The sequence below is a fragment of the Malania oleifera genome, chromosome 3, assembly GCF_029873635.1.
Source record: "Malania oleifera isolate guangnan ecotype guangnan chromosome 3, ASM2987363v1, whole genome shotgun sequence".
NCBI lineage: Eukaryota > Viridiplantae > Streptophyta > Magnoliopsida > Santalales > Ximeniaceae > Malania > Malania oleifera.
Genome location: NC_080419.1, coordinates 113,884,318 through 113,902,603, shown reverse-complemented (window position 1 = coordinate 113,902,603; position 18,286 = coordinate 113,884,318). Strand labels below are relative to the sequence as shown.

Genomic DNA, 18,286 nt, shown 5'->3' with positions numbered 1-18,286 from the left:
TAATAATAATAATAATAATAATAATAATAATATATCACAAACAATAAAATAAATAAAAAATAATAATTATACTAAAGTAAAAAGAAAATAAAGATAGTGAAAGTACTAGTAATAATAATAAAAATGAAAAATAATAATAATAATGATAATAAAAATACAAGCAAAATAATAGTAAAGTACTAATAATATAGGAAAATAATAATAATAATAATAATAATAATAATAATAATAATAATAATAATAATAATAAAAATAATAAGAGGGGACCCCTTGTTCTATTTGGCTAGGGCAAAAATAGGGTGTCTACAGCTGCCCCTCTTTGTAGGTTTAGTTGCTTCAATGTAACAATAAGAACTCTCCTACGTTTTTGTAGCAACAAGCCTGCAAAGATAAAAGACACCTATTTGAGCCAAGCCATTCAACTCTCTATGACTTTTCAGGTTAATCAAGAGTTGTTTATTTCTGCCAACCAGAGACGATCCGCACTGTATGTAAGAATCCAGGTTGAGGTACACATGGATGGCTTGCTTGAGTGTAGGATCTCGAGGACTTTCTCAGATGTGCGATTCTGAGAGTTTTCTGATTGATCGAGTGTAGGATCTCGAGGCCTTCTTAGATGTAGGATTCTAAGAGTCTGTTGATTGCTCGAGTGTAGGATCTCGAGGACTTCTCAGATGTAGGATTCCGAGAGTCTTCTGATTGCTCGAGTGTAGGATCTCGAGGACTTTCTCAGATGTAGGATTCTGAGAGTTTGTTAATTGCTCGAGTGTAGGATCTCGAGGACTTCTCAGATGTAGGATTCCGAGAGTCTCCTAATTGCTCGAGTGTAGGATCTCGAGGACTTCTCAGATGTAGGATTTTGAGAGTTTGTTGATTGCTAGAGTGTAGGATCTCGAGGACTTCTCAGATGTAGGATTCTGAGAGTTTTCTGATTGCTCGAGTGTAGGATCTCGAGGACTTCTCACAGGTAGGATTCTGAGAGTCTCCTAATTGCTCGAGTGTAGGATCTCAAGGACTTCTCAGATGTAGGATTCCGAGAGTTTGTTGATCGCTCGAGTGTAGGATCTCGAGGACTTCTCAGATGTAGGATTCTGAGAGTTTTCTGATTGCTCGAGTGTAGGATCTCGAGGGCTACTCAGATGTAGGATTCTGAGAGTTCGATTACTATTCGATGGGAATTATGGACCAATGGTTAATGATGACTCGGGTGTAGAATCCCGGTTAGCAAGATGAATGTTCGACTTGATGATGAATTCTTGGGTATGGGATACCAAGAGTCAGATGAATTGTCATTTTGATGATGAAAGCTCAGGTATACGATATTGAGAGCCAGATGAAATTTTGAATTTATGATAAATGCTCGGGTATAGGATCCCGAAAGCCAGATGAATTTTTGAATTGATGATGAATACTCGGGTATAGGATCCCAAGAGTCATGCGACCTAATTTGGTCCTGAAGGCAGATGCCCCAACTTCAAAATGAATGCTAAAATTTGGACTAGGGTTGATTGCCCCAGTTTGGAAGTGAAAGACTTGAATAAGACCTGGGCCAGTTGCCTCAGTCTCAGGGTAGATGGATCGATTGGTACCTGGGCCAGTTGCCCCAACCCCTTTTTTTTTTAGATGAAATATGGATTGCTTATACAAGGATGACAGGACAGGTGTGAATGAATGATATTATATGGGGATACATGCATGCAAGGTATTTGATATGACACTGGAACATGAGGATATGCAAGCATGTTGCATGATATAATATGTATGCATTTTTCCGTGTAATGCATGAAATGCATGACGATGCATGAACTTTCTTTTTCCAATATGCCTATAATCAATCAATCAATCTCCAATCTTGACTATGTTGCCTCTGACCTGGTTTCCTCGAAACTTGCCCCAGATGAATGGATTCATAACTGAACTTAGCCCAATTTTCTTAATGGAGGTCGTCAACTTGGCTCAAATGAAACTCCATCCCAGAATCTAACCAGTTGAATGGATTTATAACAGCTTTTGGCCCTGTTTTCCTATTCATCCAACCTGATAAGAAGGTGCTTGAATAAGTCTCATTGAAACTCAATTCGAAACTTGCCCCAGATGAGTTTATCTGCCACTGATCTTGACCTGGTTGTCAGATCCTTCTTGAATAAGCAGATCTCTAAAACCTGACATGACATTTGCCCCAGTTAAATTGACTGATTCTATGTGCATTATATTTCCTCAATGGGGACCTCTTCTATAAGAAGCACACCAGTGGTTCCGAAACTCTTTGACTATCCACCCCTTTGTTTTTTTTTTTTTAATGAGGAATGATTATGCAATTATGACATCAACTTGTGAAATCAAAAGGTCAACCACCCAAAAATAGATGTTTTACCATGTTCCAATGCTATTACAAGAAATATTCATACAAAAGCTATATGATATTGATGTTAATTTACCAAACTGAATGACTGATCTTTTCTTTGACTATCCCAGCTTTGTTGATGGCCACCTCTCTTCTTTTGTTTCATCCTGCTGTGAAACCATTAGAAATTTCACATGTTGCCTTTAGTTTAGTCAAGTTCAACTCATGTTTTGATCTCAAGATGGTCTTTAAGACTCGGGACGAAACGTAGGCTAAGAGATACAGGTTTTCAGAATAAAAGGGAAACTAAGGCTCAATAATACCACCCCACATAATGTTTTACACCCCCAGTTTGAGTTAAGACATTTTGCAAGATGTTGACCGAACTTGTTATTTAAACAAGCTGCCTACGTACCTTTTCAGGATCAGGTCATTACGTAGTTCAGACTCAACATTGAGTCTGACAAATCATTAGAGACAACGATGTATACCAATCTGGTCAGGACTTCATTTGGACCGTAATGTAGGCTGGGGGGTTATTGGTTAAAGAAAGAAAGAGTTAAAGAGGGCTCAAAATCATTATTTTCATCAAGGGTAATTTGGCCAAGGATCACATGCATAGTATATCCCTTATTTTCTTTCTCTTTTCTTCTTTCTCTTTCCATTTGCTTTTACTACTCCCTTTTGTTTTTCTCTACGAAGGGATTTTGTTATTTTTGTTTGGACTTCATTTTGGACCGATTTCCTTTAAACTGGCCCAGTGTGGGGTGTGATCCTTTGACGGGTTAATCAATAAATAAATTTTTCAGGCTCAAAAGGGCTTGCAAGAGATTTCTTCTTTGAATTTCTTTTGGATAGCAGAAAAATGGCCTACCATCATTTCGATAGCCCATTGTTGTCTCATATGACTTGCCAAACGCTAGGAGACCCAACCAGGTTAACTTTTTGGTGAACTGGCTTTTAAGAAAAGACTAGTTTAACATTCAAACTCAACTTGGTTAACAATTGGTAAATCAATATATGGTTCTTTTTAGGGATAACTGGTTGGCCAAAGATGGCCATCTATCATTTGATCAAAACATGAATAATGAATTGACTTGAAATTCTTGGCACAGCACATATATTTTACTGAACTCCTTCAAGATTCTTTATTTCTTCACAACATCTGTCTTCATAGGGTGAGGAAAATTGTTTTATCTTCTTCTGATTCCACCTCCCGTGTTTGGTTTTCAAAATTAACATCACTTTCTGGCTTATGAATATTGGTATTATCATTTTCCTTATCTTTACACGAAACATCAGCAAACAAATTTTTGGTCAACTTGAACTCAGGACACAAGTGATGTGAGAAAATGCATAATTCAATTTATTGATGAAAGGGAAATTGTTCGAGACAATAGTGTCGGTAGACTGCCACAAGATAGGGATTTAAAATGACATCATCACATGAAACAAACTAGATAATCAAAATCTTGCCCCTTGTGTACTTTTGCTCCCTTTGGGCTCCTTACGAGAACTCTAGGATCCATAACTTGACATATTCTTTTGCCTGACCTAGGTTCCCAGTCCTTCGTACAACATATTAACCATTTTTTCCCTTGTAATTGGGTAAAGGATCACTCTGGGCTCCTAGCTTCTTATCATCGAAGACCAACCAACCGGCATTCCTCAACGGCTGTACCTTGTGTTTAAATGTCCAACAACAGTCAACGGTGTGACCTGGAGAATTGGAGTGATACGCGCACTTAGCATCCGGGTCATACCATTGTGGTAGGGGGTGTCGCACGGCCATTCCAAGAATTGTTGAAATAAGCCTTCTTTCGAGCAATTGGGGGAACAATTCCGAATAGGACATGGGAATTGGTTCCACCCTATTAGGACCATATCTCTTTGCCTGAACATTTGTGTGAGCGTAGGCCCATAGGGAACAAACTGAGACCCTACGCCTGTATGCGCTATCTGGTTAACAAGATTTCTTCTAAACCCTTGGTTATGACCTCTTTGGTATTGTCGCCCTTGAATCACATGAGTTTCATCATTCTTCTTCCTATTTGTCCATTTCTTGTCCAAACCGGTTTCTTCGCTACTACTTCTAGCTTTTCCAACTTTAATGGCTGTTTCGATTCTCTCTCCGATAGAAACAATGAAGTCATGGGGGGTTGCTCCTAAAAGATGCCCAAAATAAGGATCTTTCAATGTATTCACGAATAGGGAGATAGCCTCCCTTTCTTCCACCAGAGGGCTCACTTGGATGGACATGTCCCTTCATCTATATGCATATTCTCTGAATGTTTCATTAGGTTTCATTTGCATGCTTCACAGGGTTATACGATCAGGTGCCATTTCTATCACATGGCGGTACTGAGCTATAAATGAATTTTCCAGATCTTTCCAAGTACGGATTCGAGCTCGATCCTGCTGAATGTACCATCTGATAGCCGCTCCAGTCAAGCTATCTTGGAAATATTGGATAAGCATATCATCATCACCACCATGCACAACCATCTTCTGTAAGTACATCCCCAAGTGAGCTAGTGGACATTCGGACCCACTAAACATTGTAAAATTCGAGACTTCGCGCTTTGGGGGTAAGATCAAATTTGGCATCAGATGAGAATTGAAAGCATCCGACGAACCAGACATGTTTGCTTTTTGCATAGCTTGCAGCTGTTCTTCCCAAACTTCATTCTTATGATTCATTTCTTGACGAGGTATCTACTCTTTACCCCTTTCTTCAGCTATTCTCTCTTGTTGAATATCAGGATAGATAAAAGGCGGAACTTGGACATCGCTCACCGGTTGGGGTCTCAAGTCTTGAGTTGCTAGGATAAATGTGTGCAGGCTTAAACCTAGTCCCGACAATGACTCCATTGATCGTGGTTTGAATGAAGGCTTGTTTTCAACTGCCTGCTTTGGATGCTGTGTAGTTTTGCTCCACGAGGGGGCTACCTTCTCCATATGATCCTTAATCTTTTGCACATCTTGACGGACATCTTCATGATTCAGTGCAGGAGAACTTATCTGACCTTCTAGATCCTTCCACATGATTCTAACCCTTTTCCAGGAACTTAAAAAAAGATGTATAAGGACCGTTTTATTTTGCCTGCTTTTGAAATACTGGATCTTGATTTCACCACCTTGGTACACTAGTTTTACAGAAAAATGGGGATATGATTACCGACTCATCAGATATGACTATGCATGCATGGTTATGAAATTAAACATAGAATGATTATGTTATGCAATGGGTGTTTATTCATGAGTGTACCTAGTGCACAAATACATAACAATAGGGATATTAACATGTATGCAACCTATCATGCATGGCTATGCGTGTAAAATTATGCATGAATGCATGGATGCCATGAATGTTTGTGTATGGATGTAACAAGTGCAATTACTCATACAAATAGAGATATGAACATGCATGTGACCTATCGTGCATGATTACGTGTGAAATTATGCATGAATGCATGGATGCCATGAATGTTTGTGCATGGATGTAACTAGTGCAATTACTCATGCAAATATAGATATGAACATGCATGTGACCTATCGTGCATGATTACGTGTGAAATTATGCATGAATGCAGGGATGCAATGTAACCTAACTAACTACTTTGTCAGCATTCTAGGAAAAATCCCACCAATGAGAGATTTTAAGACAATCATTGATGGGCCACAATTTCAATTCAATTCTTCCCTCAATCATTATTTTCCTTGATAACGGTCCATGTACCTCAGATTCTATGAGGGGTCAAATTATGATATGAGGTTGGGGTTGACCCAGGTTAGTCAACCCACCGGATTTGTTCAATACGGGCTTGTGGACTTTAGTGTGCACTTGGGCCTCAAGTATATTAAAATATGGGCTTCAATATATTTCATAATGGGATCAGGCCCTAATTTTAAAAGGACTTGGGCTTGGGTTTGCTTAGAAAAATGTCGGCCTATATTTTTAGACAATAGGGCCGAAGCCCACTTTTGAAATTTGGGTTTTACCCTTTTGAAAATCAGGCCTGGGCTGAATCTTTGCTTAGGAAGAGGTTGGGCCTAGGTTTGTTTTTTTTTAAAGAATTGGGCCCGAGTTATTTGAAAAGGGTTGGGCTGACCCATATTTTAAAATGCTTGGGCCAAGTGCTTCATGTTTTGAAAGGATGGGCCTTGGTCTCATTATTGGGCTTTTTCAGAATATTGACAAAGTAGGATGCATGTCTAAATTGATATCAAATACATGGTATAATACAAAGTATCTCACAACATATATACAACACACTATACATGGAGAAGGATGTGGCTCTTGTCCCAACCTAGGGTAGGTACGTATATATAGGGTTTTTCATGGCTCTATCCTAGTTAGGGAAGACTATAAACAAGTATGTGTGGGTAGGCTCTAATCCCTATATAAAACAGGTTCCCAATCTAACCTCCATCCTCACCCAAAAGGGGTTTGGACAAAGTTTAAACTGAGTGGAGTGGTTCGCGGGTCCCCACAAGCCCTGCCACGTGGGGACAAATGCTATTACACTCCTATCTAATCCTAGTAAGGAAAGCTCGGGTATAAAGCGTGAGAGTGTGTGAATTTAATTTTTAACCTAATCCCACTATCCCCACATTTATTCACATGCTATAAACAATATGGAAACAAGATATTTACAATTAATATATATATATTCAAAAGATAAGGAAACACAATATATGCAATTAATATGTTTATTCACAACAAATTTGGAAACAAAAATAAGGAAACAAAATATTTACGATTAGTATACAAAATATCTATAATTAATTTACTTTTTCAAAATATCTTACAATTAATATGCTTTAGTGAGAATATTTGGAAATAAAATATTTATAATTAATATTCACAAAATTAGGAAACAAAATATTTTTAATTAATTTGGGTTATTTACAAATTATGGAAGCAAAATATTTACAATTAATCAAGGTTATTTACGAATTACAATATTTACAAAATAAGGAGTAATTAAAAGATTTATTAAATTTAAACTTGGGATAACTTCCAATTAATTAATGGCTCGACTCTCTAGATCCCCAGCGGAGTCGCCAAGCTGTCGCGGCATCCCGTGAGTGCATGTGCCCCGGGCGGCGAGGCTAAAATCAATTTTAATATTTTCAATAAAAATATGGTATAGGAGCCGCCACTAACCTTTAGTGCGGTTAGAACACATGATTACTACCCCGTTAGGGGTAGAATCGGTCTACATTACCAGAGTTGGGGTCGGGAGTTCGATTACGCGAGGGGAAGGTACGAGCACCCCCTACGCGCCCATTCTTACAAACGGTACCTAATTAATTTGAAATTATCCCTAAGTTAATCTAATAATTCTTTAAATTACTCCTTTTTATGAATTTATAAATACATGTACAAAAATAAATAAATAAAATAATAAATAAATGAAGATAATATATATATATATATATATATATATATATATATATTCCCTCAGAGCTTAGGGTACGTGTACGTGATGCCCGAAGGCTCATACCCCCGCAATAAAATCATAGGGATAATGAGTAAGAAAATACACTCCCAAAATTTTGAAATAGTATATAAAATTTTTATAAGAAAATACTAGTATGGGAGGTTTTAATATATATTAATAAGATAATAAACTAAGAAACTAAATTACCATAATACATGTAATAATAATAGGGATACATATATGCTATATATACTATATAATAATAAATTGCTTATAACACCTAATAACTTACCCTAATAATAAACCAACCTAATAGATAGTAATAATACACGCATCATAATAATAATAATAATAATAATAATGTAACTCATATCATAATAATACTAAACTTAGAATAATAATAATAATGATACTATATCATACGTAATAATAATAACAATAATACTACTAATGACAATAATATACTACCATATAATAAGATATTAACATCCTATAGATACAATAATAACAACCTGGAAATAATCAAAACCCTAAAGTTAATATTCAATATATACACATATGGAAACAATTAAAAAAATAATAATAATATGGAAACAATTTGAACCCTAAAATAAATATACGATATATGCAATAATAATTATGAAAATAATTGAAGTCTTACCATTAATATACAATAACAATATGAGAGACCAATCAAACCCTAAAAAAAATTCAACATGCAATAAAATGGAAATAAATCAACAATCCTAAAAAATATGTACTAATAATTTGGAAACATAACAAACCCTAAAGTTAAAATGTGATAATAATATGGAAACTCTCATAACCCTAAAATTAATAAACAATCTATATAGAGGCAGTCAAACCCTAAAAATATCAATAACATGCTAATTATAATAATGATGATGATAATAATAATATTTTAACAATAATAAACAATATGCTTGTATTTATACATAAACAATGCACTTAATACTACCAATAATGTACAAATAATATAACATTTATATTAACACAATTCATCTAATAGTAATACTTAATAAATTAACAACGATATAACCGATAATAGTGACATACTAATTATATAATAATCTTACCAATAATGCTATATAAACAATATAGTAATAGTACTAATATAATTAATATAATAATAATGCTAATGATAATGAACCAACTACATAATCATATGACTAATAATGATATATAAATCATATAATACTAATAATAACAATACACCTATAATATGATGACAATATTAGAAATATTATACAAATCATTTAATAATATTATTAATGGTAATATACAAATAATATAACAACACAAATATAAACATAAGTATATATAGAAAAACCTAAAATAAGTATTTCAAACGTAAAACCCTACAATAACAAGATTATACAATAAACACAAAACATAAAACCAAAAGCATTAAAAACCTAAAATGGATATTTCAATCATAAAACCCTACAATAACAATTCTAATAAGTACAGCAATATGCAGATCGAATATTAAAACCAATCCTTTAATAACAATTTTCATATACACAATAATGATAAAATAAAGAAAAATTAGAACTTTAAAACATAAAGTGTGTGTGTGCATGTGAGAGTATGTGTGTGTGCGTGTACAGGAAAACTTACAGTGGGGGGCGTCGCAGAACTGAGAGGATGCCGGAGACGGCGATGGTTGCTGGAGGCTCGTGGGAAAGCGGCGGCAACTATGAGTGGCCGGAGCAAGGGAGAACAAGGTTGCAGCGGCAGAGGGGCGACTGAACGTGTGCATCGGAGCTTGGTGTCACCGGAGTGTAGCAGTCTCCCGCAGGCTTCTCAGGCTCGTGGCGGCAGCAACAGGAGATAAAGTTTCTGGAGCGGTCGCAGCACCGTCGGAGGACGGCTGTGAGCAGCGACGGGTGCGGATTTTCTGCACTAGCCTGATGTGGGGAACTCGGACCAGTGGTGCTCGCCGGAAGGGGGGGGGGCTGGTCGTTGCGTTGCTGGAACAGGCCGGAGCAGAGGAAGGTTGTGCTCTGCTCACGGCCGTGCTGGCGTGGCTGGACAGTGCTCGGGCTGCAAAGGGAGCCGCTCGGATAGCCGCTGGCAGGCTAGGTGGCCTCGGGCTCGGGTGAATCTTGATGATTGCAGCGGGTGTTGTCGGTGATGGGGTCGTGGCCGTGAGCAGCGAGGACGCCGGGGCTGGTTTGCTGCTGGTGCTCGTTGTGGCTGGAGAACAGGGAAGGACGACTGCTGCTTTGCGAGTGGTACTGTGGGTATGGATGCGGGGCAATGACGAGAGATTAAAGAGACAGAGAGGATGGAAGAAGAAGAAGAAGCCAAGAAACAGTTTTTTTTTTTTCGTTTGGCTGTGCTCTGCGCCTGTGCCCTCCTGTGCGTCTCCCCCCCCCCCCCTTGCTTTATAATAAAAAAAAAAAAAATGAAAACCCTAACACAACCTTCCTTCTTTGATTTTCTTTTTCTTTTTTTTTTATTCTTTTATTCTTATGGTAATAATGAAAAAGGAAATAATAATAATAATAATAATAATAATTATCATAATAATATAAGTATCCATAATAATAATAAAAATAATACTACTATTAATAGTAAATAATAATAAATAATTATAGTAAAAATAAAAATAATAAAGATAAAATAATTATAATGATAATAATAAATAAATAATAGTGATAATAATAAATTACTTATAATAATGTAGGAAAATAAATAATACTAATAATACTAATAAATAATAAACAAATAACAGTAATAATAATAATAATAATAATAATAATAATAATAATAATAATAATAAACAAATAACAGTAATAATAATAATAATAATAATAATAATAATAATAATATATCACAAACAATAAAATAAATAAAAAATAATAATTAGAGTAAAGTAAAAAGAAAATAAAGATAGTGAAAGTACTAGTAATAATAATAAAAATGAAAAATAATAATAATAATGATAATAAAAATACAAGCAAAATATAAGTAAAGTACTAATAATATAGGAAAATAATAATAATAATAATAATAATAATAATAATAATAATAATAATAATAATAATAATAATAATAATAATAATAAGAGGGGACCCCTTGTTCTATTTGGCTAGGGCAAAAATAGGGTGTCTACACAGTTCATTCCACACTTATTTGGTAATCACAAAATCATGATTTTCAGAATAGAGTTTAAAACAAGTTAAGGCACAACCATCTCCATAACACAATATACTCAACAATATATCTACGGTTTTCTAACAAAATCAGAGATGCAACCTAGTGCCCCCCTTTTCCCCAAAACAGTAAAACGAAAACCTTGTAATTTTTACTCGTTAGATTTCCCAAATAGCTATCCAAAACATACACAGGGTTGTGAACCATAGTTCTACCGAATGTGATTTCAAAAATAAACAATATAAACAAAATCCCTTTACCTTTCCCCAAAAATCCAAACATGAACTCTACGACTCCTAAATAGAAAACCGAGTTCCCAAAACCTATAAATCATAGTATGATAATTACTTACAACCTTACTCTCTACAAATCTATCGAAACGGAAACGAAAATTGAGGCTTACCTCGATTTTTGGATCAAAACCCAAAGACCTCAAAATGAAGATCTATTCCACATAACACATGGAGATTCCTTCCCTGATCCTCGCAATAACATCGGATTGTCGATTCTAATGACGAATGGTGATGAAATCTAGAGAGAGAGAGAGAGAGAGAGAGAGAGAGAGAGAGAGAGAGAGAGAAAGAGAGTGGAGCTTCGGGTTCTAGAAAAAGGGACAGAGAATTTTGATAACTTAACCAAGAAGAAAAGGAAATGGATATTTACAGAGCCTTTGACCTGACCAACCTCATCGATGAGGTAGTGTCTTTGTCGACGAGCCAGCGAAGGAAATTTTTTGATGTAGCAGTGGTCTCGTCGATGAGCCTAAGATTTCAGGATTTCCCATAGTTTCTCGGCTTCTCCTTGTCGATGAACCTCTACATTTCGTTGCTAAACATTAGAAGGGCCTTCGTCGATGAAAACACTGGCTTCGTCGACGAAGCCTAATCAAATTACTTTTTTACCCTTTTTTTATTTATTTATTCCATATCTCACGGGTCAGGTTCTTTCAATTATGCTTGTGCTACCACTCACGTTTCTGGTGCAGCTTATGATGTGGTTGATGGACTCACTTACTCCCATTTAGAACCTTCCTATCATTCATATTTGTTGACAGTTAATTCCTCACCTCAAGAACCACAATTTTTCGTTCAAGCTATTCAAAATCTTTTGTGGAGATCAGCAATGGACAAAGAAATTTAGGCCCTTGAACATAATCAAACTTGGGAGCTTACCACATTACCTCCTGGAAAAACCCCTATTGGGTGTAAGTGGGTGTATAAGATTGAACTAAATTCTAATGGAACAGTGGAAAAGTATAAGGCTAGACTTGTGGCTAAAGGGTATACACAACAGGAAGGCATTGATTTTCTTGAGACATTTTCTTTTGTTGCTAAGACAATAACTGTTCGAGTACTTCTTGCTTTAGCAACTTCCAAGTGTTGGCCTCTTCACCAATTAAATATAAAACAAGCTTTTTTACATGGGGATTTACAAGAATAAGTATATATATCATTACTTCCTGGTTTTCACTGTAAGGGGGGCCTTCAATTGCTTCTTCTTCCTCACAATCATATGCTCTTATTGTCCGCAAGTTGCTTAAATCTCTTTATGGTCCGAGATAAGCTTCAAGAAAATGGTATATGAAATTTTCATATGTTATTCAACAACTTGGGTTTGTTCAATTTACTACTGATAATTCTCTTTTTTTTTCATGCCAAAGGTTCTTTGTTCATAGCTTTATTGGTTTATTTGGATGACATGATCATCACAAGAAATGATCCCGCTTGTGTAGCAACTTTTAAGTAAGTTCTAGAGGCTAAATTTGGAATTAAGGATCTTGGATCACTTAAGTTCTTCTTAGGACTTGAAATTGCTAGAAGCAAAAGGGGAATAAGCTTAAATCAAAGGAATTTTGCTTTAGACAATTTAAATGTGTTAGCTTAACAAGGTTTTCACATCTCGTTTTGATGGTAAGAAATAAAGGAAAATTTTAACATGTTTGTGTTCAAGTGATGATATTCTGGAACTTCAAAAAGCCAAGATTTAAAAGAACTTTCTAAAGATCACTAAGGCCTCAAAGATATATTACAAGGTGATCAAGAGAAAGTTCAAGGAGACTCAAAGCAACAAAGGACTCATTAGATAATCAACCTCAAATGAAAAAGAAATGATGATCATGAAGATTTCAATGAGCAAGAAAGTTTTCATATTCTAGGAAAGCTTCATGTCACTACAAAAAATCAGGGTATTAGTGACGGATCCAATCCGTCACTAATAGTCATAAATTCGTCACTAATAATATTAGTGACAAATTTATGATTATTAGTGACGGTTTTAAAATAGTTGCTATATGTGCCGTTACTACTAACTTTTAGTGACGAATATAACTTTCGTCACTAATAATGGAATATTAGTGACGGATATAACCTGTCACTAAAACCCTAACACCATCACTATATAGTATAGAATGACTCAACTCAAATTCGTCACTAATCGTAGGGGTATTAGTGACGAAATAGATATTCGTTACTACTAGAAGAGTATTAGTGATGATAGTGACGATAGTGACGAATTAGAAATTCATCACTACTAGTAGAGTATTAGTGACGACTTAAAAATTCGTCACTACTAATATGGTATTAGTGCTGAATTAAAAATTCGTCACTAATAGAAGTGATATTAGTGACGAATTAAAAATTTGTCACTACTAGCATTGTATTATTGACGAATCCAAAATTCGTTACTAAAACTAAATTATTTGTGAAGAATTCAAATTCGTCACTTATAGTAGGGTCTTAGTGACGAATTTGAATCCTTCACTAATAATTAGAAAAATAAAAAAAAACCGTTTAATACTAATTTTTTTAATCATGAAATCTTATATAAAAATCTATAATTACATTTTCTAATACATAAACTGAAACCATTCAAAATTTCGTACAAATTCAATTAAAATGAAGAAATAACATATGTTCAGATAACAAAAATTATTTAAAAATATTTAAAATTCGAATACAAATACTAATACAAATTCAAATTAAAATACAAAAACTCCATTTGTTCAAATAACAATTAAAACTATAAGTGACAATGTTGTCTGATATATTCTAATGAGGCATTGAACAGTAACACAAGAAAAAAAGTTCAGATAAACAAACAAATTCATTTGGAATTCTTTTGAGAGTCCAATGCCTAAAATGAGATATGGGATTAAGAAAAATGAAAACGATCTCTAGGCAACAAAACTTTAGGCAGCACCTGCTCCCTTTCCCTTCTTTCCCTTCTTCCTCTAGATCTTCTTCATGTAGAATTCCAGCTCTTTCCCCTCCAAAATATATTTGCAAAACCATTTAACCAATGCATTTAGCCGAGATGCCCAACATAAAAGAAAAATCAAAACAAATACAACAATATTTAGTAGTATAAATTGATGCTTGACAAATTTTCCATGCAAAAGATACCCCCATCATCGTTGAGTATCAAAAAATGTAATAGTTAGTTTAGTATTGGAAAATAATTTTTGTTTTCTATTTTCAAAATATAATGAAATAAAAAATGTCAGCACATTTCCTTGTTTTGAAGACATCTATATTAATTCAAAAGAAGGTTATATTTTGGTCATTTTAAATCTAGAAATGAAAAATGAAAAATTGTTTTTGACAACTAAACAAACCCAAGCTACTTTCACAAGACGACCACAAACAACTAACAAAAATAGGGCACTTCCCCACATGAGAACAACTGACATTAGATGATGAGTGGGATGCCTCATAAAAGTTCACCAGATACATTGAGGTTTTGTTGGTTCACTGAATAGCTATTCCTACAAATAAGACGGAATATAAGAAGATATCTAGGAATAGAGATAATAGTCATTTCACATTTATTCATCATTCTTCCACTCAACATGGAATATGGAAGGTATATCTATGATGAAATTATAGCCATTCCTCGTCTACTCTTTACTATGATTGATAAGAAATTATAAATTTTCATTTGTGCATTATAATATATTTTTAATACAAATTATCAAGTTCTTCTATTACAACTATCTCTATTCCTAGGAATAAGTATTCTGCAAACTAAATATAGTCCAAGGGATTTATAGTGTTCACTCAACAGCTGAAAAGGCACTAGATCATGACAATTTTTTTTTTTTTGCTCAGACATGGGAAATGTTTTTACTCATCCTTTCAAAAATATTTTAACATCAAACTAAGCCTATCTTTTTTTCTTTTTTTTTTTTGGAAAAATTTTAACGCAATTTCGGTAGTATGTCGTCTGTAAATTGGATGTTTTCCCATAAAACCTACACTTGATAGGTTCAAATAGATCATTTATAAGAAGTTGAAGGCACACGAGAACCTATATCCACTACCAGCATGCAATACATATCAACTGCATCCACCATGCAGGAGACATTTTAGACTAGCATGCAATCATGTAACATATTCACGATAGTAATACATGTGACCATATCTTAAATTCAGAATATAAATAGCAGAGAACAGTGGACAGTATTGGGTTCAGTGTAGTATTGTTATTCATCCAAGCATTTGGACATAAACGTTATGAAATGATAAGAGTATTTAATTTAAATAATTATGAAACTGATGCTCCATGTGAGTTATGTATATATTCAATGTATGCCTTTTTCAAATTTTCAAATCCTCAGCCAAGTGTATATAATATTTTCAATGATTTCAACACGGCAATGAATGCTTTAAGCTTACCGGACCAAAAACATATAAATGAATGTCTGTTCTAAATGAATTCAGTCTACATTGCCTCTTTTATTATGATTTCTAAGTTTCACTCATCCTTTCAAAAATATTTTAACATTAAACTAAGTCTATCTTTTCTTTTTGTTTGGGAAAATTTTAACGCAATTTTGGCAGCATGTCGTCTGCAAATTGGACGTTTTCCCACAAAACCTGCACCTGATATGTTCAAATAGATCATTTATAAGAATTTGAAGGCACACGAGAACCTATATCCCCTACCAGCATACAATACACATCAACTGCAGCCGCCATGCAGGAGGCATTCTAGACTAGCATGAAATCATGTAGCATATTCATGACAGTAATCCATGTAACCATATCTTAAATTCACAATTTAAATAAAAATTGTTATCTCGAGTCATCCGATAATATGCCCATTGAAAAGCTTTTAAATGACTTAAACATATCCTGAAAAATCGATGTGAGACCCAAATAGACATGAATATGCTTTGTCACTATCGTACTATATACAAAATAACATGCCTCTGAATCATCTGGGTATTGAAGTAGCTAATGAATTGAGACACAGCTATTCTATTATCATATGAGTAAAACTGAAAATTAACATAGTCTATGAGGTTCCCATAACTCTTCCACAGAGCCAAGTAATGTTTCTGAACTTCGTTATCATCAAATGGAGCTATAAAAGCAAAAGAGATTGCCCCATTCTCCTTAAGGGTTGCTATGAGTTGCCCTATGCACTGAGCAAAAGTTTTAGGATCAGCTTTAAAATGCTACTTTGACATTCGAATGTTTACCCTTGATGGAAGCAACAAGGGAGGGGTTGAGATCATCTGAATCCCAGAAAATGCTTAAGTTTCCATTTGTTGGACGAGGAGAAGATAAGACAGTGTAATTAATGGCAAAGGAGAGAATGAAGTGGAATTGGACTTGTGGGTTAATGGGTATGTCTAAAAAATGTGACATGTTTGAACTCAGCTCCTATGTATTCACTGAAGACACCGGAGGTGTTGGGTGCTGTCTGGATTGATGAAGAGGAAAAGGTATACAATAAAAAAAAAAAAATCACTAATTGATCAAGATTTTATATAGCAAATGGCAATTTAGAAATTATAATAAATTATTAATATTTTCCTAAGAATTCATATACCAAGATTTTTATTAAAAAAAAAAAACAAGGAAAAAACATCTTATTATGTAAATATTAAAATTTCAATTTTTTCAAAAGGTTAATTAGAGCATTAGTGTCATAATCTTTTTTATTAAGATTTTTCACTTCCATAAGTCCTATATTTATATGGTGTTATAATAATATCTCATAGCAATGTTTGTATTTTATAATTTTTATACAAGGTGTTAATTTTTATAAATAACTTTGAATATTCACTCTTTAATATTGGTAAACTAAATTATGACAATATATTATTAACTCATCTTGAAAATATATCTAAAGTTTATTGAAATTATAAAAATATTTTACACATTTTTATTTACATAAAATTACATGCAATACATATGACCTTCCAACTAGCATTGAACTACTTCTTAAAGAATAAAAGAAAATTTTGATAGTCCTTAAAGTGATAAATATGTAATGTTAAGTTTACCCTTATATTAAATAGAAATTTCACGTCTTAAAACCTACATTTTAACACCATTGAGACCCTTCCTCTCCCGATCTATTCGGCTCATAACTCTTCGAATTTTAGTCCAACCATCTTCTATGGAACCCAAAACATTCACAATGGTGAATTAGCCTTCAAATTTATGTTGCCTATTAATGTAATACACATCAACTACATCCGTCATGCAGGAGACATTCTAGACTAGCATGATTTAACATGAAACTCAATTTGTGATCATAATACCTTATACTTAATCAGAGGAGCCACCTGCATCATCTGGTCCAGATTAGTGCATCCTTTCCTCTAACCGCGCTTGCCTATTTATCATGGCTTGCATCTGGGCTCGAAAGTTGGAGACCTTCGATCTCAATTTTGCATTCTCCATAGCGATCATCTGCATTTTTCGAGCCATTTCCTGTTTATCATACTCGGCCTCTCGAAGCTGTTGTTCCATCTCTGCACGAGTCACCACACCCATGGATGATGATTCTATTGGGGCGATGTAACCACTTCCAAGACCTTTCACCCAGCCCCCCGCTCATTGCCCAAGCACCTAGGAAGTGATCTCGAAATCTGTAATGTGTTGACTCCCCTCTGAAACAGGTGCATCCCTCAGCTCGACCATCCGTGCCTAATTTCAATCATGAAAATGATAAAAAGGAATAAGTAAGACTACAACTTTGATGTTTTGAATAAAGTAATAAACTAAATCTTTTGCTTCACTTACATGTTTGTCCTGTGCACCTTCGCACCACTCCCCTGATCGCCGTTGGTGTGTTTTCTGATACAGATTCGGCAGCGGCTCCTTTGGGCCAGTCTCGAGATCACTCTACATTATCATATAAGACATCATTAGTATTATGTCATGTAAGGGTCAGATAATTTTATATATAGTAATTACCTGGTGATGATTTATGAGTAGCCTCAATCCATCGCAATGCGTCATAGGGAGTTTGCTGTGGTTCGCAGCATTTGTTTCACATATGGCCTACAAGGAAGATG

At 34.6% G+C, this 18,286-nt stretch overlaps 1 protein-coding gene across 1 annotated transcript; it reads right to left on the bottom strand.

Moving 5' to 3' along the window:
* Positions 1–9,586: 9,586 nt before the first annotated feature.
* LOC131151501 (uncharacterized) lies at positions 9,587–17,762 on the bottom strand. The gene is made up of 2 exons (XM_058102743.1): positions 17,593–17,762; positions 9,587–10,052 (listed from the first exon to the last, which is right to left on the bottom strand). Exons 1-2 carry the CDS (start codon positions 17,760–17,762, stop codon positions 9,587–9,589), a joined length of 636 nt encoding a protein of 211 aa, XP_057958726.1.
* Positions 17,763–18,286: the final 524 nt, after the last annotated feature.